The sequence below is a fragment of the Hippocampus bargibanti genome, linkage group LG03, assembly GCF_051943395.1.
Source record: "Hippocampus bargibanti isolate YZ-2025 linkage group LG03, ASM5194339v1, whole genome shotgun sequence".
Taxonomy (NCBI): Eukaryota; Metazoa; Chordata; class Actinopteri; order Syngnathiformes; family Syngnathidae; genus Hippocampus; species Hippocampus bargibanti.
In genome coordinates this window covers 9,684,912-9,709,774 of record NC_142736.1, presented here as the reverse complement: position 1 = coordinate 9,709,774, position 24,863 = coordinate 9,684,912, and the positions used below count along the sequence as shown (strand labels likewise).

The 24,863-nt window shown below is 42.9% G+C and overlaps 1 protein-coding gene across 2 annotated transcripts; it reads right to left on the bottom strand.

Moving 5' to 3' along the window:
* Positions 1-660: 660 nt before the first annotated feature.
* Positions 661-23,441, bottom strand: dapk2a (death associated protein kinase 2a). Of its 2 annotated transcripts, XM_088991842.1 has the most exons (8): positions 23,193-23,441; positions 15,823-16,044; positions 14,858-14,996; positions 5,269-5,398; positions 5,107-5,182; positions 4,062-4,214; positions 3,930-3,975; positions 661-3,780 (listed from the first exon to the last, which is right to left on the bottom strand). In XM_088991842.1, exons 1-8 carry the CDS (start codon positions 23,252-23,254, stop codon positions 3,145-3,147), a joined length of 1,464 nt encoding a protein of 487 aa, XP_088847968.1. In that variant the 5' UTR covers positions 23,255-23,441; the 3' UTR covers positions 661-3,144. The 2 variants fall into 2 exon arrangements, with proteins under 2 accessions (XP_088847968.1, XP_088847969.1); XM_088991843.1 differs by lacking the exon at positions 15,823-16,044 and having other exon boundaries at positions 23,193-23,440.
* Positions 23,442-24,863: the final 1,422 nt, after the last annotated feature.

The following is a 24,863-nucleotide window of genomic DNA, read 5'->3' as shown; positions in this document are numbered from 1 at the left end:
CATTTGACGTACCGTCCAATACTTAATTAAAATCCTTCAAATTACCGTAAGGCTGATAAATGCATTTTAAATACATACTGATAAATGTATTTTAAAATGTGAATGACGAGAAGTTGGATTTATGGGGTACCGGTAGTATAATCAAGCTATTATGTTTACAAATACATACTATACTCCCCCAAATTAGAACATGGACTCAGCAAAATGAGACAATGAGCACCAACCAACTCTCGATCGATTTGTACTGTGCACTATTTATACCCCTAGATGTCAGTAATACCAAAGGCATGGAGTGCAATGAGACCCGCGGTCCACGTCACAGTGTTAAACATTTCATCTGCTCCGAGATATAGGAAACTTCAATTCCGATTCCAGAATCCGTTTATCGACTCGGAGTGTCAACTGGATTTCAGCCATAGAAATAGATAGGTTTAGAAGTGGTGTAGAGACGAGGTTGATTGCAAACCCGGAAGTGACGGCACGAGTTGTAGCGTCCATAGTAACGTGGCTTGGTTTGGCATAGAAATAGGATAGTTTTGAGCGTATTTAGGTCTATTTAACGTATGGATGCTGTAAAAAGGAACAACAGTTGGGGGCCGCAATGTTTCGCTTACGGATGCTTCAACTACAAGCTGAAAAACAAAGGAATTTCGTTCTTCAAGTGAGTGAAAATGAAATTTCTATAAAAAGAAAAAAAATAATTCGTTTTGCGATGTTTTAGCGACTAATTTTCGTCCTGTTTTCGATCTTCGACCGTGTATAAGTACGTTCTAGCTGTTCTTCATTAGTATGAAATTGAATTGGCTCTGCCTCAAGCATGTAACTAATTCGACACTTAAATTTGAACTGCAGGGGTGTGCGTTTCACTAAACATAGCTAACTTAGCAATATTGCTAATATATTGCTAAATTCATTGTTAACGCTAAAAACGTGTCTCACTAAACATCATTTAGCAATATTGTTAACGCTTAGCAATATTGCTAAATAGCAAAGTTTAGTGAAACGCGCCCCAGATTAGCCGACTCTGCTCATACAACATACTAATAATTACTTCTTGATCTTTTTGATCCGTTGTAGATTTCACACATATATACACTATACACAGTGTTACCTAATCCTCTACAATTTCTGATTTAGTCCAATTCCGATCACCAATTAAGTATGATCATTCTTTATGAATGTTATTTTTTTCACGTTTGAAGATTGGTTATAATCACACTCAAAAGATAATTATACTATGTATTTGAATTTTCAATCTTAAAGAGCTGTCATTTCTATTATTCATAACATTTTTAGACTGAATAAATATACAACAATAGTGGTGTATTTAATTGCAATTGTATGTTTTGGATTATAAAAAAATTATAATCCAAATCATATCTGATCTTGAAAGTTGAGGTTTTTGGACTTGTCCGACTTCACATAGCGCCGAAAGACGACGTGAAAGTGAAGTAGTTGTCTTCTAAAACATATTTAGCCACAAAGTATTAGAATTTCGTCGAATACCGGAAGAAAATCGACGAAAAACGAGCAAAAATTATTCATATGGTACAGAACTGTGTCAGAGGCTACAACTCGTGACGTCATCAGTGACATCACAAGGTGGTGACCGCGGGGCGCAATGCTATTGGCTCGTTTGGGCACTTCTAAACCTATCTATTTCTATGTGCCAGCCCAACACGGGGCACACAGAAACGAACAACCAATCATTCGCGCTCAGACTAGGGACAATTTGGAGTGTTCAGTCAACCTGTCATGCATGTTTTGGAATTGTGGGAGGAAACCACAGGCAGTGTACAGAATTGAATATTCATCGAGCATTTCAAATTCAGCGCCATTGTTGATCTACTGGTTAGCACATCTTCCTTACAGTGAAGTGATTCAATTCCAGCCTTGGCTTACAGTAGTACATCACTGCAAACTAAAAGGACAACATGCGAAATGATCGAATAACTCATTTTATTGTGTCAATCAAAAGTGACAATTTAGGCAAGATAATTGATATTTCTCTTGGATTAGATATTCTGGATATAATTATACAGTTTGCGGTTTCATCAAGTATTGCCGCTGTTACTATGAATGTTTTTCATAGTGATGTATTCCTGTCATGCCAGGTTAAAGGGCTGCCAAAAAATAATTACAGAAAATACATTTTCAATGACAGAAACCAAACCTTAATGGTGATTAAGTACAGTGAAATTCCTTTTCATACAGTATTTGGAAGAGTTCTACTGTAGCGAAGCAGTTTTCTCCTGTTTGCAATTACAGCAATACCACAATACATTTATAGTACGTTCACACAGATACTCAAAATAATGCTCATCTGTACGTCTGTGTAAGCTCTCAGTCGTACTGGAGTGGACCATCAATGAAAAAGTTTCTTCAGCCGTCATCTGTCATCGTTTCGCTTCTTATCCAAGATGCTTCGTCAGCAAACGAAAGTTTTTTTGCTGGTAGTTTTGGCCGTATATATATACCTACTGTCCAGTAGGGAGTTTTGAGAATTTGACCTCTGCACTGTGAAGCCGGTGTGCTAACCACTCGACTACCGGGCCACCTGAAGGCTGAACTAATTCTCTAATACTTTAGCAACATCACAGGGATAATACTAGTGGGCCTCAATCGGCAGTACATATGCACCTAAAAGCTGGTAACCACTCATTTGACGACAATGAGGTGCAAATCTTAGCAAAAGAAAATACGCTGGCTTGAAATGGGAGTAAAAGAAGCTATTTTCATAAAACAGCAAAATCCTTCTCTAGATCGCCATGGCGGGGTGAGGTTCAATTTGGATAGTTTGTACAACAGACTTCTCAGGCAACATAGGCTTAGTTATGCTGATGAGGTGATACCAGAGCAAATGGGGGCAATCAGGCCAGTCGTAGACCTCATACTCAGACAGGGCAATCGAAGTAATCAGTCAGGACAATAGAAGTAATCAATGTAGCCATAGGGAGTAGTCCTCTGCTCCCCCCAACCTGAGAGCAGGGACCAATCATAGCAGAGTCCGGCACCGCCACGTCTGGACAGTAGGGATATGTATAGGGCCGAACCTACCAGCAAAAGACATTAGTTCACTGACAAAGCATCTTGGATAAGAAGCGAAACGTCCGACACCTTTTCATCAATGCTTATCTATCTTTGTTATCCAGTTTCAGTTCGGTCAAGGTTGATTCCAGACCACAACTCCCCTCCACAGTTCAGCAATTCTTTCAGATCTTCATTCACCTCATTATTAAAGACAGTGGTAAAGTTTCCAATGTTGTAATCACTACCTCCATCATTGGGTAGTGAACCCATCACCTCATGCAACCACGTCAGCTCCTTGCCGAGTTCTCGTTTGAGTTCATCAAAGTGGCTGTGTCGTTCCTGGTAGCGGTTGCTGATGCCATTGAGGCTGGAGCTAAGAGATTGCATTTCATCTTTCAGATTTTTCTTCAAGGACTCCACCTTACGGAATTCATAGCGGATTTGAGAGAGCTCATTGCGTTCTTCCTCACACTGTTCCTTGTACCAGGCCTCTTTCTCATTGTATATTGAGACCATAGCATCAATATCTTCTTGCAGAGAATCATGGGATGTGGCCAAGGTCAGAAATGAGCGTTCCATTTGATCAATGTCCCCCACCACCTGGGCAAACCGCTCAAAGTTTACATAAGTGTTGTTAGGTGGCATGCTTGAGTGGCACTTGGTGTACTCCCTAAGACGTGTCGTCTTGAGCTGGCGCCTTTCTCGTTTCTGGACCTCTTGGCCTTTATTTTCCTCCTTGTGCTCATTAGACTTGCACGTTCATAGAAGAAAGAGTACACATTCAATAAGGCATTTTTTAAAATGGCCCAAAATTATGTTACTTTCAAACAATAACAAATGAACAATACAATCGATTTTCAGAGCACAAAATTGTGACTGAAGTTTACCATTTCACTTACCTTGATCCATGGGTGATTAAGAGCATCTTGAATTGTCAGTCTTTTCCTGTAATGAAAATAAGATGTCTTTCTAAAAATCATTGAACTTTTTTTTATTCAGTTTGCCTCAGTCACCATGAACCAAACTCTTACTTTTTGTCCCTCTCCAGCAAGTGCCTGATGAAATTTTTGGCAAGTTCACTGGTGTTGTAGAAGAACTCCTCATCAAATTCATAGTTTATGGCTGAAATGTTCTTCAGTGTGTCCGGTTTAGTCTCTCCGAGGAAAGGAGAAGCACCACTTAATCTGGGATATAAAATGAAGACATGGTCAGTTTGTTTTACTGTTTGAGGCAACAGAACGCAAAGTGAATTACTGTACAGCAGTGGTCTCAAACTCGCGGCCCGCGGGCCAAATGCGGCCCCCGAAATAATATTTTGCGGCCCACCTTGATATGAAAGATTAATGTTAGTGCGGCCCGCATGATTGATATGAATGAAACTTGTGTGTGGAGCTGAGCAAGTAGGCAAGATAAGCAATGTTTAGGACAGTTAATGTTCAATATTTTGTTTATGTTAAGAAAGTTAAAGAAATGTGAATACATACATTTGAAACTTTATTAAAATAATTAGTTTTCCTGTAGTTTTTTGTCTGTAACTGCCTTATGATCATTAAATTATTTTATTTATTAATTACTGGTTCATTTTTTTTTTCATTTTTCCATTTATTCGTTTAATTCATTTTTTGTGTGTTAAAAATAAAGATTTTGAGAATATTGTAATGTTTTACCTGTGATTTTCTTGTGGAAAAACCGATGCGGCCCAGCCTCACCCAGACTCTGCCTCCAGCGGCCCCCGGGTAAATTGAGTTTGAGACCCCTGCTGTACAGTCAACATCCCACTAATTGTAATGGTATGGAACTGGGCAAGTGAAATTTTATGGATAAATAACACAAATTAAAAGTAATTCGGTCACCCCCTCCGACACCCAAAATTAAAAAAAAAACAATAAACACTGGTAATATATTATGCATTTTGTACAACCACTGAAATGAAATGTGTAACCCCAAAAAATCATGGCAATCAACAATAATCTACAAAACGTTTAATTAAAAAAAGCAAAAAACAAACATGAATGTGCAAATTCACATGCAAAACCACAATTGTGCATGAGTTGACTGGTTGACACTGTTACTTGCAGGATGTAGGTTATGACTCCAATACTCCACATGTCTGCTTCCAAACCCAATGGCTCATAGTTGACAATCTCAGGTGCTTTTGAAAAAGAAAATATTATGAACAATTGCAGTTAAGCGAATGTAACACAGCACGCTGACTAGTGAAGATATAATCAATCTTACCAACAAACTCGGGTGTTCCAAAGATGTTTTTGAACTCCACTCCAGTTTCAATTTTGTGGGCAAGACCAAAATCAATGAGTTTAATCCTTGGCAATGGTACATTCTTATCAAGCAGCATTATGTTTTCAGGCTACAGAAAAACAAATGACAAATCAATCCAGACAAACTGCTTCAGTGCTCACGACTGAAATCTTGGTTAGTTAAAAAAAAAAACAATAGAGCAGTCAGACATACTGTAACTCCACTCTATTATGTGGGGAAGTAAAGTACATGCATTTTTTTAACTAAAAGCTATGGACCAATGGAAAATCACAGAGATGAGTTATGGGCATTGATCAGCAACGACAAACGCATCAGAATGAACACCTGAATTACAAATGTCTGTTTTACAGGCTGCATTGCCTTTAAAACATCCACACCCAGCCTCAAGTACAAGAATCTTGCATATGCGTGGATTTTCTCCAGGCACTTCTGTTTCCTTCCACATTTCAAAAACACACAGTCGGTTGATGGGACACTCAGTTGTACAAGGGGGTGATTGTGAATCTGAATTCTTATTTGTCCATGGGTGCCGTGCAATTTGTTGGAAACCATTTTAGGCTGAAGCTATCATATCTAAATGAAGCGACGAGAAGTCTCGCTTCATTTGGAACGAAATAAGTAGATGGATCACACAATAGCAGACGGAGACAGGCATACCGTACCAGAAGTTTAATCCTGTACCGTAAAGACACACTGACAAAAATCTAACTCAGAGCGCTGGTCAAATAAGAACCAAACAAGTTAACAAAAATCCTTGCACAAAAGGCAAGGAGAAAAAACAATCACAGGACTAAAAAACGAAATTGGAAATACTCAATTTGGAAAAAAAGTAATGGAAAAAAGTGCAACAAGAAAGACTATGACAAGATCAAGATTGCAAAATACCAAACCTGGGCACAAGCTGTGGCAAGCCAAATAATTTAATGTCCGAATGACACTTTTTAAAGACCCGGTGAGTAATAAGGAGAGTGGCAGCAGATGTGTTACAAACCCGCCACCTGCTACCGAATCTAAATGTGATAGTACCACCCCCCCATCGCTTAATGGACGTCCTCTGGTGGTCTACCCTATTTCCAAGGGCGAGAAGGTATGCCAGACATGTCCAGCTCCAGGCCTGGAGGGCCACTGTCCTGCCTGTTTTCCATCTGACCCGGCTGCAACACACCTGGTTCAGATGATCAGCTCATCAGCCAGCTCTGATGCAGCATAAAAACGGTCCTTATTATTTGAACCAGGTGCGTTGCTCCAGGAAGAGCTGGAAAACAGGACAGCGGCCCTTGAGGACCAACTTTGGACATCCATGAGGTATGCAGAAGACGGGTCCAAGATACAGGAGCTGTGGACCTGTTGACAATCATCCAGGCCGTAGCCTTCCCAGTCGACCAAGTACCGGATACCCTTACCCTTGTGCTTTGAGTCCTAGATCTCCCGCACTATGTACACCGGATCACCATCGACAATCCGCGGCAGAGGAGGCGGAGTGGATGGAGTACCGGTTTGAGCAGGGATATGTGGAACACGGGGTGAACCTTCATCGAAGCTGACAGCCGGAGCTTCATGGCGACTGAGCTGATGATGGAGTCCACTCCAAATCGGCTCGCAAACCACGGCGCCAACTTGGCCGATGTACCGGCCAGACGCAGATCCCTCGTCAACAGCCACACCTCCTGCCCCACCTGGCAGGTTGGCGCCGGGGGACGACGAAGATCTGCTGTGCGCCGGTTCCTAGACGCAGTGCATGATAACGCGGCTCTGGTCTCCTTCGACACACGATGGACCCGTCTGAGATGGAGTTGTACAGACGGGACCTTCACCTGTACTTCCTGGGTCGGGAACAACGGTGGTTGATAGCCATACACTGACATGAAAGTTCACCGACCTGTGGCTGACGAGACAAGGGTATTATGTGTGTAGTCCTATATAGATATAACTTTGCTGCTGTGAAATGTGAATTTTTCCACTGCGAGATGAATAATGGTAGATCCGATCCAATACATGGTGTAGGTCGCCGGTTCGCGTCCCGCTACGGCCTTCCTGTGTGAAGTTTGCATGTTCTCCCCGGGCCCGCATGGATTTTCTCGGGGTCCTCCGGTTTCCTCCCACATTCCAAAAACATGCATGGCAGGCAGATTGAACACTCCAAATTGTCCGTAGGTGTGATTGTGAGAGTGACCCCCAGCACTCACTGCTAATGACGAATAAGCGGTACGGATATACAGTATATATGTGCCTCTGTAATTTCAGCCGCTTGGAAAAGGATATGATTCAGGATCAATTCGGGGAACACAATTTGATCCCAAGCGACAGGAGATCCCAAGCTACAGGAGATGGCATTCCAACTGGAAAATGCAGCACAATTCGCGGCACCCACTCCTTCACGCTCTCCCGTGTTGGCACAGATCATTGCTCCAATACCTCAACTCCCAGTCTCACCTCCACCTCCACCTACAACAGTGCCGAAATAAATGTAGCCAGACGTCAAGGGACCGGCACAAGCACCTCCGGACATGACAACTGTGTTCACGATTTCCCTCCCACATGCGGTTGTCCTTCCGAAGAGCGAGGTCTATGAGCTCCTCCAGGTTAGAGCTGTCATCGCGGATGGCCAGTTCGTCTTTGAAGGAGGAGTTCAGACCAGGCTAACGAGTAGTCGGCCACAGACTGCCTTCCTTTATGGCAGGGATCGGGAACCTATGGCTCGCTAGCCATATATGGCTCTTTTGATGATTGCATATGGCTCGCCGATAAAACTAAATACATATTCTCGCTTTTTTGGCATTCATTTCCTGTTGGGGCTGCAGTTGGCGGAAAGCGCATTCTTGATTGGATGACACTGACCTAGGTTGGCGGAAGGCGCAGGTTTGATTGGATGATACTGGCCGTCAGTTGAAACAGGTAAACGCCCCTTTAAATCAGCCCGACAGTAAAAAAAAAAAAAAAAAAAAAAAGACGAGTACGCTCCAGCTTGAATGCATCGGAGGATTTGCGATTCTAATTTGCAATGAAACAATACCATCGATGAAACATTCGAATGTCAGTGATATTTTAACAAGCCCCATGTTAACGTTTAGCATTAATATACTTCTGCGAAAAGTATATTGCAGATAGCAAGTGTGGAAGCTAATGAGCCGTGTGCAGGCGAGCTAGCAGTAACTTTGCCTATGGACCCGGCAAGTTGACTTTCATTCCGATCGTTTGCCTGGATTTTTACCAATCACGAGGAACGGAAAACCATTCATGTTAACGGTGAGTACTATCACAAAGTTATTTTAAATAATACATTCTGACATTTTGTTGAAAAGTGGCCGCGCGTGCGTGCGTGTTTGCGCGCGCGCGGGTGTGTGTGTGTGTGTGTGTGTGTGTGTGTGTGTGTGTGTGTGTGTGTGTGCGCGCTCGCGCGTGTGTGGCTCTCACTGAAAAACATTTCTATATATTTTACTTTTATGGCTCTCTTAGTCAAAAAGGTTCCCGACCCCTGCTTTATGGCAATCTAATAACTGTCCTTCGGCCTCTCTTCCCCTCACCGGGTGGGGGGGGAACACCCGACAAAATTTGGATCCAAAGTCCGGGAAGGAAGACCGAAGGACAGGTTGAGCGTTGCTAACTACTAATACCCAAGAAGCCGCTAGACCAGAAAACAAGCTCATGACCAACGTCTGTGTAAGCTCTCAGTCGTACAGGAGTGGTCCATCGATGAGAAGGTTTCTTCAGCCGTCATCTGTACTTTTTTGAAGGTGTCGGACGTTTCGCCTCCATCCAAGAGGCTTCGAAAGCGAACTAAAGTCTTACTGGTCGTATCGGCCCTATTTATATCCCTAATGTCCAGACACGCCGGCCACAGCTATGATAGGTCCCTACTCTCAGGTTGGGGGGAGAAGACGACCACTCCTTGTGGCCCCACTGATTGTTCCTACATTCCTGACTAACGACTGGCCTGTTTGCCCCACTCCCTCCGGTATCACCTCATCAGCATTACGAATGTTGCCTAACCTGTGTTGCCGAAGCAGGCTATTGTATGAACGATCCAAATTGAACCTCACCCCACCAGACCGGTTTAATGAAGTATTTAGTTGTTTTATGAGAATCGCTTCTTTTGCTCCCCTTTCAAACCATCTATGTTCTTTCGCTAAGATTGTAACCTCATTGTCGTCAAATGAGTGGTTGCTAGCTTTTAGGTGCAAATGTATTGCAGATTGAGGTCCACTTATATTATCCCTGCGATGTTGATAAAGTCTTTTTTTGAGAATTTGTTGAGTCTCCCCAATGTACTGCTCTTTACAATTTTCATTCTTACAATGTATTGAATAAACTACATTACTTTGTTTTTCATTTGGCAGCCTATCTTTTGGATGCACTAATTTTTGCCTTAACGTGTTTATCGGTTTGAAATAAGTAGGAATTTTGTGTTGCCAAAGGACTCTGTAGTTTTTCAGAACCTCCTGCAATGTAAGGTACTGCTACTTCTCTCCTTTTTGTATCTTGAGAATTTTTGGTTTCATTCCCTATTCTTTCTTTCTGACATTTGTTGAATGACCACTGAGGGTACCCACAGTTAGTGAGTGCTCTCCTGATATGTTTTGACTCCTTTTCTCTACCTTCAATGCTCGCTGGTACTGTGAGACCTAAACTTACGAACTTAATTGGTTCCGGGACAGAGTGTGTAAGGCGAAAAAGTGTGTATCTCCCCCAAAAAAATCCCATAGGAAACCATTAAAATGGGAGTAATCCGTTCCCGGGTTTCCATAAAATATACTTTTCAACTAAATGAGCCTTAAAACTACACACAACATACCTTATTCTATGTATAATAAATGTGCTATTGCATTGTAATGAAAGAAATACACAGCATTGTATCATAAAGTCACTTTATTTACATTTGTGATGGTCAGTTATGGCTTGACGGAATGGCGTTGGAGGTCGAAGGTCAAAGGGAATTGCTGTTTGGAAAGAGAGGAGCATCACATGACGACTGTAATTAAAGAAATAAACTGTGCTGTAAAATAAAGTTTTATTTACTGTTTTGATGGTCGTTGATGGCTTATGGAAGGAGAGTCACCTTCCATAAGGACTGTTGGTAACTTAACCTCTGGTGCTGTTCGGTCGTGTGCTTCCGCCAAAGATCACTCCGCCAGCCGTGGTGGGTGTGTATTATGAAAATAATGCTTATTATAAGGTTTAATTTTCATAAATTTTACGTTTGTAAGACAAAAAGTTTGTAAGTTGAGGTGTTTGTAAGTTAAGGTCTCACTGTATTAGTTTAGCCCTATGCTGAAAGAGTGGTTAGAACAGGCATGGGCAAACTACGGCCCGCGGGCCACATACGGCCCGTTAGGCTTTTCAATCCGGCCCGCCGAACTTGCCCAAATTATAGTACAAACAGTGTCTAAAACTCATGACAAAAAGGTAGCGAACAACAGGGCAGATAACTGAAAAGTTGCCTGCCCCATTTTTCCCAACTTGAAGCAAAATGAGACCAATCCCATTAAGAAACATTGTCACAAAGTATAAAGTTTTTTTTTAAATCAAGAATGCACCAACTACAAATGCTACCTTGCTTAATTTACGGCAAATGCGTATGGGTGTAAATTTTGCTACAGTAGTCGATTGTCATTGTGGTGCACAATGCAACGTTTGCATTGATTCCTACGAGCCACTAAGCCCCTTTCATAAGTCTCACGTACACTTTACAGTCACGGTTTAATGTAAATTTACGTTTTGTAGCGTCACATATGTTGTTAGCTTCTTTTGAATCTTTCTTCTAGTTTGAGGTTCTGTGCATCTATTTTGGAAAATGACATGCAATTGCACGACTTTGTAACGCTTGCGAAAGTCCGGAAGAAAGAAGCAGGCTTCTGATTGGCTGCCGAGCCGAGTATGCAAATTTCAACTGCAGGTAGTCTATGTTTGTGTGCTCGGCGACGGTACACGTGTTTTGTTAGCGCGTGAAGGCGAGAGCGTCAGTGAGGAGTTTGTTGAGCGCGCGGTCAGGACAAACCATCTATGATTTGGCGGAATTTAACACAAGTAGGTATTATTGAGCTTGAATATTTCGTTGTGTAATAATATGTTTTGAATGTTGAAAGTGATTCCATTTTTCAATAAATGTTGATTTCTTTGCCCCTTCGATGGAAACTTAAAAACAGACGCAATCTTGATAAATCACAGTGCATATGTTATTTTAATCTATTTCCATTTCCTCCTCCAAGTATCTGCGAAATAGTTTGTAAATGCCATATCTTGCATATTCCTTGAGACAAATTTATTAACTGATCAGGGATATTTTTCACATTTGAAAGACAGTTAATAAATTGGGTTGTAGTGTTTTTACTGTGCTATGAGGTTTGTACATACTACATTTAAAGGACAACCGGCACCATTTTTTGTTTTTGTTTCCCACTGACATCAGAAAAACGTTTTATAGCATCTAAAATACCCAAATCAGGCAGGCCGATATTTTTAGTTAAATGAAAAACACCAATAAAAATGACTTCAAAATGAATCCGGAAATGGCCAGTTTCAGAAGGTTGCTCGAGAATCAAAACAATGGCTTCAGATTCGGAGAAGATGTTTTCTTGTTCTTGTTCTTCTGAAGAGGAAAGCATAAATGTTTGCAATTGATTCTAGGAGTCCTCCCATATCAATTCGAGCCGTCAATGACAGCAATGTAGCACCCAGAAAAAGCAGAAGATTGCGCCCAAGCTCCGTTGGAAATGGGCTGATTTGTCAGCTGGGAATTTGTGTCAGCGAATATCAAATAGTTGTCTTGGTGCAACACACAACGATTCACCATGGCGTTATTTATGTGTTTTCCTTCTAATTTCGGCATCAACACGGATTAACACGAAGTTTTCAGACTAAACAAAGTACCCAAAATGCATTGTATGTCGCTTTCTCGGTCAGGGCGGTCCAAACGTGAAGTCACATGGGGATCGTCATCAACTCGAAAACAAGACTTCATATATTCAGCGCAAGTCTTAAAACGTAAACTATAGCTATATGCTGTGGAATCTTTGTAAAATACGCTCAGTCGAAGTCATTTGAAGTGATTTTATAAATTATGGACATAACTTGTTCGGAGTATTTCCGGCCCAAACACTCCCTCCAAATGCTCCTGGCCCGGCCCCTCTGTCAAATTTTAGAACCCAATGCGGCCCGCGAGTCAAAAAGTTTGCCCACCCCTGGGTTAGAATCAAAATGTAAGTACTGGTCAGTGTGCGTAGCCTTCCTAAAGACTTCTGTTTTTAGCGCTCTGTCCTCTTTTATAATTACTTTACAATCCAAGAAGGCTAGTTGGTTCTCTTTAATGTCCTCACGAGTAAATTTAATGTTGATGTCTACCGAGTTGAGGTGATCTGTGAAGGATTGAATTTCTTGTTTTTTAATTGTGACAAGTATCGTCCACATATCTAAACATTTCTCCATCTCTTCCATGTACAGATTAGCCACTATGGGTGAAACTGGTGAGCCCATAGCACAACCATGAATTTGTTTGTAAAATTTCTCCCGAAATTGAAAGTACGTAGTATTAAGGCAGACTTCCAATAATTGGCAGATGTGATCCGGTTTAAGTTTGGTTCGGCAAATTGGCGTTTTCATGTTTATGTTTGTTAAGTAATTATAAGTGCCTTGCATGCTGGGTCCGAGAGGACAGTAATTTCATCTGTGCTGTATGTCATGCATATTAGCATATTTGACAATAAAGCTGACTTTGAACTTTTTGAACCTCATGCTGAGAAACATCCGCCAGCAGTCTCGTTCTCGCTACTGAGACTCCTGCTGGGGTTGGGACAGATGTAAAGAGAGAAGTCACATCGATGTGACTTCTCTCTTCGTCAGAGTGACACTCTGAAGAAGGCGGAAGTATACGCTGAAACATGTCAGGTAATTGAACACCTAAAAAAACAATGTCTGTAAGAAAATAATCTGTTGTAAATTAGCTATGAAGTCGACGGGATGAATTTAACTCTGACAGAATCCTGTCTAGGTTTGCGGGATACATGGTGGCCTGTGAATTCTGTCACTTCCAAACAAAGTGAGGAGAAGTCCTGCTTTTTTTGGAACGAAATAAGTAGCTAGATCCCACAATAGCAGACGGTGTCAGGCATACCGTACAAAAAGTTTAATATGGTACCGTAAAAAGACACCAACAAAAATCAAATTCAAAGACCTGGTCAAATTAGGACCAGGAAATACAAACAAGTAAACCAAAAATGCTAAAACGCTCGCACGAAAGGCAAAGAGAACAAAAACCTATTACGGGACTAAAAAACGAAATTGAACATACTGTACTCAATTTGCACAAGTATGGAATAAAGAGCAGCAAGAAATACCATGACAATATCGAGATAGCAAAATACCATGCCTGGGCACTAGCAACAGCAATCAAAACAATTCACCGGCAATCCAATGTCCGAAGGACACTCCTTAAATGCCTGATTAATAATGGGGAGATTGGCAGCAGGTGTGTTACAAGCAGGGAAGCACAAACTCTCCACCTGCTGCCCAATCTGGATATGACAAAAGCCCTCTTACCATCCAAAGTTATCTGGGATAGGCTGACCCGCCCTTGACCCCCGTAAGTATACGAAGTTTAGATAATGGCCGGAAGAACATTTATTTTCTTTACACAAGGACTATAAGTTTAATAGAATCTTCGACTAATCATTAAACTTGGATTCCCCAAACACATGGATGGGAAAGACCAATTCTGTCGGACGCAGGAAACATACTTTGACTCAAATGTACTGTGAATATTTATCTTTCTTGTAATTGCAAATTTTATTCAAGAGAGACTCGGACCAAATCAATCCGTCTGTCCATCTGTCCGTCCGCCCGTCCATCTTTTTCGAATCCTATATGAAAACAAATTTAATTATTATTACGAGGTGGCGGCACAGTAATCGAGTTGCCAGCATGGCGACTTCATAGTGCAGAGGTTGTGAGTTCAAATCCCGCTCCAGCCTCCCAGTGTGAAGTTACTCAGGGTCCTCCAGTTTCCTCCCATATTCCAAGAAAATGCATGGCAGGCTAAGTGAACAACTCTAAACCACAGGTGTCAAAGTCAAGGCCCAGGGGCCAAATCCGGCACGCCACGTCATTTTTTTCGGCACACAAAAGTAAATCAAAGGTGAAATTCCATAATGCGTGCTAAAATCCTAACCAAAATTTCAGATTTTTGGATGTTAACCACAATAACAGTCATTATTCTTGACTTCAGAATTGAAAGCTAGTTATTTATTCATTTGTTGTGCACTCTATATCCCAATCCTCGTGCCTGTAGACAGCTGGGATAGCATCCAGCACCAAACACGACTTGTGAAAATAAGGCAGTCCAGAAGATGAATGAATGAATATTACGAACAAGAACAGCAGCAAATGCAGCACACATTTAAACACCCTGAACCACTTACTGGATAAAACGCTCTAACAACTGAGCCAAAGCCACCACGCAAGTCTGGCATGCTGTGGAAACCAGCAAGAACAGCATGAAATGATAACAAACTCTGGTCTATACTTTTTTTAGCTGTGTAATCTTGTCAGGACATACCTTGAGGTCAAAGTGGGCTATTTTTCTGGAGTGGAGGTAGTTCACTCCCTCAAGGATTTGCTTTATGAACTGGGTTGCTTCGTCTTCATTGAGAGACTCTTTCTGGGCCAAGAAGTCAAACAGCTCACCTCCAGAGACCCTTGAATACAGACATTTAGCATGTAGGTTTTTTCCCTCTCAAGACTTCAAATTTCCCGAATATATGGCTTTGAAATTGTGAAATTGAACCTGTCTTTTTTTCAATGTACAGCTGGAGAGTAGTTGTTCATCCACAACACCTGTCAATATCTAGCTTTGTTACTTCCTTACTTGATAAACCATGCCATGGTGATGACTGACAGTCTTGCTCAGTTCTGCTCATGACGCTGTAATTGTGTGATTCAATTCTCTAGACCACCTTTTGTGAATTCAGCCCTGAATGTGCCTCAAGTCAATACAGTACATGTTGGCTTACATGCACTTATGAGTACATCTTTATTACAGTGCAACATCAATATTTATAAATCACTGAAGCAAGCATTTTTACTGCGATTTCCAGTTCAAGTATTTAACACACAGGTGACCAAGTCAAGGCCCGGGATTCTATATCTGGCCCGCCAGATCATTTTATTCACCCCGCGAAAGCAAATCAAGCATGACAAGTGCTGCTTGCTAAAGTCCGAACCAAAATTTCAAATTTACACCATAATAACAGTCATTATTCTTGACTTCTGATTTGAAAGCTACCGGTAGTTATTCATAATTTGTAGTGCGCTCTGTATGTAATATGTGGAGGAGATGAAAGATTCCAATGGTTTTCCCAAATTCATAATCGCCCTCAAGAATAAACCATAACTGCAATGAGTTTGACACCCGTGACTCAACATGTTTTAAGTATCCAAGCAGAGACTTCCTGAGGGCACATTATATGAGCAATTTCCAGAAATTCAACAAAATATTGGAAAAATAATGAATGAGTCACTCACAACTCCAGAATGAGAACCACATCAGTGTGATTCTCGAAGACATCATGCAGAGTGACAATATTTTGGTGCTGAATGTGCTGTAGAATCTGCACCTCACGTTGGATCTCCTCCAGGCGAACTCCCCGAGAGCTAGTGATGCTTTGTCGCTTTTTGATGAATTTTGCAGCAAATTCCTGCCCTGTATTTTTCTCTATGCAGTGCTTTACAATGGCAAACTGTCCACTAAAACACAAGAAGTAGAAGACAGATTAATACTGTAGATTTCTTTGTGCATGCATTAGCTTTGTCACATACTGATTGGCGTCAGGTGCGCGCCCCTCCCTCCCTGCTCCTCCGGACTCGCATACCTGATCCCAATCCTGTTGATTGTGCATTCTAACTATAAAAGTCACCCGGTTAGGCTCGGTATTCGCCGGTGTATTTCCTCACCCATGACTTTTCGCCTCAACGTACGCAAAGTTGGTCCCGCTCAGTAGTTGCTGCCTCGCTGCTCTGTGTTGTTACTTTCTGTTGTTCCCCCTGCGTGTCTCAGTAAAGCCTTTTTTTGAACCATACTGTCTCCATCGAGTATTTTGGATCCAGCTCCCCTTTTTGTCCTACGAGATCTGTTGCTACTCCTCGTGTGCACGTGACAGAATGGACCGGCCACAATGGATCCCGCCGATGGAGACAAGTTCATGTCCGCATTAATTCTTCAGGAGGAGAGTTTGAGCCAGCTGGAACTAGATAGCGCGGAGATCCGCAGTACTATGTCCATGCTGGTTCAACGCTTCGAAGAGGTTGAGACACGCGCCTCGACTTTGACGGGGCCCCCCCATGCCCTCAGAAAGCAGTCGCGGTCTCCCCTTACCACATCCAGCACGTTACGGAGGTCAGCCCGGGCGCAGCGCCCAATTTCTCATGCAGTGCTCGTTGGTGTTCGACCAACAACCCTCCGCATACGCCAGCAACGAGGCCAAGGTGGCGTTTATCACGAGCCTACTCACAGACCAGGCGGCGTCCTCGGTGTTGGCGGTCCGGGAGTCCCAACCCGGACTCTGTGTGTCGTACCCGGACTTCGTGGCCGAGCTCCGCCAGGGGTTCCACCACCCGCTAACAGAGTGCGAGGCGGAGGGAATTCTCCTGGACTGCATGCAAGGTACGCGTTCGGCCGGCGAATATTCCATCGCCTTCCGCATCCTGGCCGTCCGGAGCGGCTACAACGATCGGGCGCTGAGAGGAGTGTTCCGCCGCGGACTCACCGCCGCCCTCAAGGACGAGTTGGCGACCCGCGACGCAGGCACAACTCTCAACGAACTGATCAGCGTCGTCCTCTGCCTCGACAATCGTCTCCGGGAGAAGAAGCGTGAGCAAGGCGGCCAGCGGGAAGGCGAACCCGGGATCCAGCGGCGTACATCTTCACCCTGCAGCTGCAAGCGGGCCCGACGTCAGGAGGGGAGCCACGAGCCGATGCAGATGGGAGGCGGAAGCGATCGCGCTAACTCCGGAGAATATCGTACTCAAGGCCCCCCGCCGAAGGCCCCCGGCGCCTGCGAATCTTGTTCCAAACGGCGACAGCGTTCCCCGTCGGAGTCATCGAGGACGGTGCCCGTTACGCGGTTGGAGTTGGACGGCAAGTTGATTGGCCCATCCAATTCCCTGGCGACACGGGCGTTAGTGGGGCATTCCGGGGCCACGGGTGCTTTATCGACCCCCAACTGCAGTCGTCGTTGGGCTGAGGCATTGAGAAGCTAACGGTCCCCAAAGAGATTCTCGACCTGGACGGCCGACTATTAGCCAGGGTCACCCGCATCACTGCACCTCTAAAACTCCGGCTGTTGGGCAACCACGTCGAGCATCGTCGTTTCCTTCTCATGCCCTCCCGCAACGTTCCGCTCGTGCTGGGCCTCCCCTGGCTCAGCACCCTTCCATCTCTTGGGAGGCCCCCACCATACAGGGTTGGAGCCCCCACCGTTGCGCTGTCTGCCGAGCGAAGACAAACTGGCCACTTGTTTCCGCGCGAGTTGGGTCTATAAGATGGGGGTTTCCTCAATACTGGTTAGAGTCTGCTGTGAACTGTGCACGAGTGTCCAGCTCTTCGGTTTTCCAGATTACTCTACCGGGGTGTTCGCCGGCTCTCCGTCCTCTGTCAACAGTAAGGTATACTATTCTGGATCTGAACTATGATGTTGGAGTCTTTACGTGGGGGCATGAAGGTGACAGTTTGTGTCTAGTGTAATTACTCATGAAGGGAAACATTGTGAACTGCTGTGTATTCTATCAGTAAACGTATGGGAAAATGTTGTGAACTGCTGTCATTAAACGTCACTGATATATATATCACATATATATATATATACAGTCGTTGTTTGTGGTCATTTCTCTGCTGCGATCTCTCCGAACCTGTAATAAGGCAAATTTTTCACAAAACAGATGTGTTTATGATTCCTATTCTGGTTATATCATCATCATTATATCATTTTGTGCATTTGTGAATTGGGTATGTCTAATTTCTTTTTGTCGACCCTTGTTTGTTTTTTCTCCTCGCCTTTGTGCGAGTGCTTTTTGTTGACACATAGTTTGCATTCCTTGTCCTTATTTGACCAGCGCTTTGAGTTGATTTTTGTCTGTGCGGATTTACATACCAGATTAAACACTTTTGTTCGGTACGCTAGTACCGAACGAAAACATACTTTCTTTCAGAAGAGACAGGAACATAGGGTGACCTATTAGAGTGGAGGCAGTAGTATACAGGTAGATTACATTTCGTATCAACGGCAAATAAGAAGTTAGCAAAGAAGAAGTGGGGCACAGAGGACGGAAGAGATTAGACAGCAGTACAAGGAGATGCAGCGCACGGTTAAAGTAAAGGAAAAGGCAAAACAAGAGGCATATGATTACTTGTATGCAAGTGTAACCGGCCTCAGGCCTAGGGGATACCTGGGTCGGTCCAAATGAGTCACAGGCAGGTAGCACTGTGAACGACGAGGAAGAGACGACACGAGACAAACGTGTTAATCAGCTTCACACAGCGGCATTTATGACTGACTCATTACTCATCAAAACATAAATTCGACAATCTCAATATCTGAATACAATTCGGTTCACCTTCCAATAATACCGGCTCCTGATATCAATATAACATCAATGTGTAGGTCTATACATTCAACATCTATCCATAGTATATATCCTCCACATTCACACGTGTATGTACGTCTGCCCGCTCGTGTGCATCGTGCTGTGAACTACCAATCGACATCCAAAACCCAAATTCATCAAAGCCACAAAACTACAGTTTTATATGTAGCATCGCCCCACAAGTCCCCGATTACTGTAACATCATGAGGATGTCTAGAATTTATTATTTGAATACCTGTGAACGACGAGGAAGAGACGACACAAGACAAACGTGTTCATCAGCTTCACACAGCGGCATTTATGACTGACTGCGCATGCGTGAGCTGAGCCTACATTGTCTTCCTCTGTTCCATTCACAGGCGCGTAGCGCCCTCTACTGCCTTGGTAGCCTAATCAAATAACATACAGTAACGGAGGTCGTTTCCCCTACAAGGCGAGACTGATGTTTACGGGCTGGCGAGACACAGAGACAAAGATGGTAAGGACCTGCAGCAGGTTAGGGTGATTAAGGATAGATATGGCAATGTATTAACAGGTGCCAGTACTGTGATGGCACGATGGAAAGAGTACTTTGAAGAATTGATAAATGAGGGAACAAAGGGTAGAAGATGTAACTGTCTTGGACCAAGACATAGCAAACATTAGCAAGGATGAAGTGAGGAGGGCGATGAAGAGGATGAAGGTCGGAAAGGCACTCGGGCCTGATGGTTAGTGTCTAGGAGAGGTGGCAGTGGTGGTCCTGACTGGGTTATTCAACAAGATCTTAGATGGTGAGCAGATGCCTGAAGAATGGAGACGAAGTGTACTGCTGACCATTTTTAAGAAAAAAGGAGATGTGCAAAGTTGTAGTAACTACAGAGGAATAAAGTTGATGAGCCATACAATGGAACTATGGGAAATGGTAGTTGAAGTTAGACTACGAGCAGAAGTGAACATTTGTGAGCAGCAGTATGGCTTCATGCCAAAAATAAGAGTACGACAGATGCAGTGTTTTCTTTTAGAATGCTGATAGAGAAGTAAAAGAGAAGGTCAGAAGGAATTACATTGTGTCTTTGTAGACACAATGTGTCTTTGTAGACACAAATTTGAAGCGTATGACAGGGTGCCCAGAGAAGAGCTGTGGTATTGCATGAGGAAGTCTGGAGGGACAGAAAAGTATGTCAGAGCGGTGCAGGACATGTATTATGACTGTAAGACAGTTGTGAGGTGTGCTGTTGGTGTGACGGAGGAATTCAAGGTGGAGGTGGGACTCCACCAGGGGTCAGCTCTGAGCCCCTTCTTATTCACTATGGTGAAGGACACGCTGACAGACGATGTTAGACAAGAATCTCATTGGACCATGTTTACAGATGACATTGTGATCTGTACCGAGAGCAGGGAACAGGTGGGGGAGAAAACTAGAGATGTGGAGGTATGCCCTGGAAAGGAGAGGGATGAAGATCAGTCGCAGCAAGACGGAATATATGTGTGTGAATGAGAGAGATCCAAGTACAAGAGTTATGCTACAGGAAGAAGAGATAAAGAAGGTGGAGGATTTTAAGTACTTGGGTTCAACTGTCCAGAGCAATGGAGAGTGTAGAAAAGAGGTGAAGAAGCATGCCTAGGCAGGCTGGAACGACTGGAGAAACAATGTCAGGTGTGATGTATGATAAAAGGTTTTCAGCTAGGATGAAAGGAAAAGTGTACAAAACGGTGGTGAGACCAGCCATGATGTTTGGACTGGAGACAGTGCCACTGAAGAAAAGACAGTAAGCAGAGCTGGAGGTAGCATAGATTAATATGTTTAGGTTTTCTTTGGGAGTGACCAGGTGGGATTGGATCAGGAATGAGTACTTCAAAGGGACAACCAATATTAGAGGCTTTGGAGAGAAAGTCAGAGGCCAGACTAAGATGGTTTGGACATGTCCAGAAGAGAGAGAGTGACTATATCGGGAGAACAATGCTGAGCCTTGAATTGCCAGGCAGGAGACAGAGAGGAAGACCAAGGAGGAGGTTTATGGATGTTGTCAAAGAGGACATGAAGGTAGCTGGTGTGAGAGTGAGGATGCACAAAACCGGGTTAGATGGAGGACACTGATTTGCTGTGGCGACCCCTGAAGTGAAAAGCCGTAAGGAAAAGAAGAGTTTGGTACGCCCGTCTCCGTCTGCTATTTCTTGATACAGCTACTTCACTCCCAAACGAAGCAAGATTTCTCTACGCTTTGTTTGGAAGTGACAAACTGCAGATCATTCTTATTTTGGTTTGGGGAGTGGACATATCACATTCACCCCTCAGTCGTTTTGCGATGACAAGGGAGTAGCATTCGCGCCAATTGTTGCCGCTGCACTCTTTTTATCAAGAACCAGGGAATACATGCAAGAAGAGCCATTGATTAGTTTGCCAGAAATCACCAAAATCGCAAAATGCAGTTGCTGTAACAGTCGGGAAAGGTTCAGACTGTTCTACAAAAAAAAAATCACCTATATGAATCTTTTAGCAGCAATTAATTCTGAATTACTGTGATTATTTTGCTGTTTTTCATCGTCAAGTGATGTTATGTCTGCAAAGCTTTAAAATTTTGAAAAAATAAATACATGTTGTGATGTTTGTGATTTGTAATTTGACGGCTGGGTTAGTTGGAAGAATGTGACACCATAAACAAGGGAGGAGCCTAAAAGAGGGAAGTCCGCTCTGGCAGCAGTCTGAGAGAGAAGAGCATGGGCGTGAGTTGTGGCTGACAACTCTTGTATGTGATTACTGCTACGTTTTTGTTAAAGGACCGATCCACTATACCAGCGACTGTGTGCATCATTTGTCACCCTAAGGGGCATTACGATATGACAATAAAAATCAAATAACATTTCAAATCTTTTGTCTTTTTTTACATGGGTTGAGTTGTTATCAAAAGTCAGGGCTTTTCCTTCCTTTTTTTAAAGCAGTTGCCTACTGGCCAGGCACTGTTGATCTTAAGAGGAAGGTTTAATGTGGTAGTTGTGTATAAAAAAGTTTTATATTATGTCAAAGAAACACAGATGCTTGAAGGACAACCGACGCCCCCGGACAAGTTGTTTCCATAATTTGTAAAATCACTTCAAATGACTTCTACCGAGCGTATTTTACAAAGATTCCATCGCATATAGCTATATTTTTATGTTTTAAGACTCGCACTGAATATTCAGGAAGTCTTGTTTTTGAGTTGGTTACGATGCCTGACGTGACGTCACGTCTGGAATGCCCCTGACCGAGAAAGCGACACACAATGCATTTTGGGTACTTTGTTTGGTCTGAAAACTTCGTGTTGATCCGTGTTAATGGCGAAATTAGAAGGAAAACACATAACGCAATGGCGAATCGTGTTTTGCACCAAGACTACTATTTGATACGAGTTGACACAAATTCCCAGCAGACAAATCAGCCCATTTCCAACGGAGTTTGGGCGCCATCTTGTACATTTTTGTGGAGCTACATTGGAGTCCAGACGCCTCAAAATGATAGGGAAGGACTTCTTTAATCGATTGCAAACATTTATGCTTTCCTCCTCAGAACTATTTGAATCATATTCATAATTGGATGAGTAACAAGAAAGCATTTTCTCCAAATCTGAAGCCATTGTTTTGATTCTAGAGTAAGGCAAGACATCCTGGCGTGGCGTCACAAACAAGGGGGCGGAACCTTCTGAAACTCACCATTTACGGGGTCATTTTGAAGTAGTTTTGGGACACTTAGTCATTTTTATCGGTGTTTTGCATTTGACTAAAATACCAGCCTGTGTGTTTTGGGTATTTTAGATGCTATAAAACGTTTTTCTGATGTCAGTTAGGAAACAAACAAAAAAATGCTGTCGGTTGTCCTTTAAGGGAAAAGAAAAGAACAGCATTCAGGTTATAAATGGTCCTCGGCTTGGCCCTCAACATCACTACGTCAAAATGATGTTTATTTATTGTTTTCATCTGAATGTTTTAATCTTATGGCCAATAACATTTTTCACAAAATATTTATTCTGCCATAATTACTGGTCGACATCACAGCATTCACCAAATCATTTAATTTCCCCACTGTTGGAGTTCCGTCACATATCGAGTAACTAGAATCATGTAATATCGGGCTATATACTCGTACAAAAAAGGTGAAAAAAAGATGCAAGGGTAAATTGTTCTTTTCTCATGTCAGAATACTCGTTAAAAAAATTACCAAAAAAATCATTTTAAAATTATTCAACAATCTAAAAAAAAACAAAAAATGATATGTTTAGTGAAAACAGATTGTACAGTACCTTCCCAACTCTTCCCCAATTTCATAGAAATCTTCAACTCTTTGTTGCTTGAAAATCTCCATCTTTTAAGTCCTCACTGTCATTTAAAAGTGCACATGGACTCTCGTAAAGATTTGCTGGGCCTCATCGGACACAAGAACAAGTTTCTCGGGATAAAATTTTCACTCGAGCAATCGAGTCCCCTTGAAATTCTGTGTCGTCGCTGTCTGTTTTGCCAGGCACAACACCAACGTAAGAAAGACAGTGGTGAGTAGGAAAATATCTTGCACAGTTAAAAATAGTGTCAATTGTGAACTCTGTGACCTCTGTGGAGGGCTCTCAATGTCTCTCTGCCATATTCTGACACCTGGTGCGCCCCCATTACAGAAACATGCAACATGCATATTGCTGGAAAACCTTTATCTGACGTGTCTGTACTCCTTTGATGAAGTGCAATGTATTTGTCTATTTGGTATGAACTACTGTAAATTATGTGATTGCATTTGAACGCAAGTGTGCAATTAATACAAAAGTATATCTGATTGTAGAACCAATGAATTGTATGTGGCGTCCTGAGCGAGCTTTTATGTTGCACGCCTCGATTTACTTTTAAATTGGAATACATTTTGGTAAATCTGCAGTGAATTTACAACAGTATTTTAGAGGTTTATTTTGAATAATAATACTTTTAAAATACTATTAAAGGACAACCGACGTCTCTGGACAAGTTGTGTCCATAATTTGTAAAATGGCTTCAAATGACTTCTACTGAGCGTATTTTAATAAGATTCCACCGCATATCGCTGTATTTTGCGTTTTACGACGCGCGCTGAATATTCAGGAATTCTTGTTTTTGAGTTGGTGACGAGTCCGTACGTGACGTCACTAAAGGACCGCCCTGGACCGTAAAAATGACGCATTGTAGCGGCCCTTCCATCACGTCAATGTATTTTGCTGGACTTGTTTGGTCTTGGGACCTCGTGTTGCACCCAAAAGCCGCCACAAGGGCGTCCAAGCGCCATATAAGGAATTTATCAGCCTGTGGAAACGGAGGTGGCCACAGGTGAGAGATTTTTTGGGTGAGAGATTTTTCATAATCAGCATAAGGACGACCGCGCTCGGTACCACTTGACACAAGCATATCAATAATGCATGGCACAGCTTCCTCCTTTACCTTAAAAGCAGCCAAGCCGCTGTGCTGAATGGCTTCTTCCTTTACCTTACACATATCAAAGTTTCCACATCAAAGTACACCAAATGTAACGCCCCTCAGCGTAACAAATGATGCACACAGTTGTTGGTATAGTGTGTTTATTATGTTTCTTCTCTTCTTTTCCTTTCGGCTTTTCCCCTCAGGGGTCGCCACAGCGAATCAATGTCCTCCATCTATTCCGGTTTTGTGCATCCTCTTCTCTCACACCAGCTACCTTCATGTCCTCTTTGACCAGATCCATAAACCTCCTCTTCGGTCTTCCTCTCGGTCTCCTGCCTGGCAGTTCAAGGCTCAGCATCCTTCTCCCGATATAGTCACTCTTTCTCCTCTGGAAATGTCCAAACCATCTCATTCTGGCCTCTCTGACTTTCTCTCCAAAGCCTCTAATATGAGTTGTCCCTCTAATGTACTCGTTCCTGATCCTATCCAACCTGGTCACTCCCAAAGAAAACCTCAACATCTTCAGCACTGCTACCTCC

Coding starts and splice junctions, on each gene's coding strand:
- dapk2a (XM_088991842.1), bottom strand. CDS start 23,254: ATGGAGATTTTCAAGCAACAAAGAGTTGAAGATTTCTATGAAATTGGG. Junction 4,215..5,106: donor GGAGTCATAACCTACATCCT/GCAAGTAACAGT, acceptor TTTATATCCCAG/ATTAAGTGGTGCTTCTCCTT. Junction 3,781..3,929: donor TTAATCACCCATGGATCAAG/GTAAGTGAAATG, acceptor TGAACGTGCAAG/TCTAATGAGCACAAGGAGGA.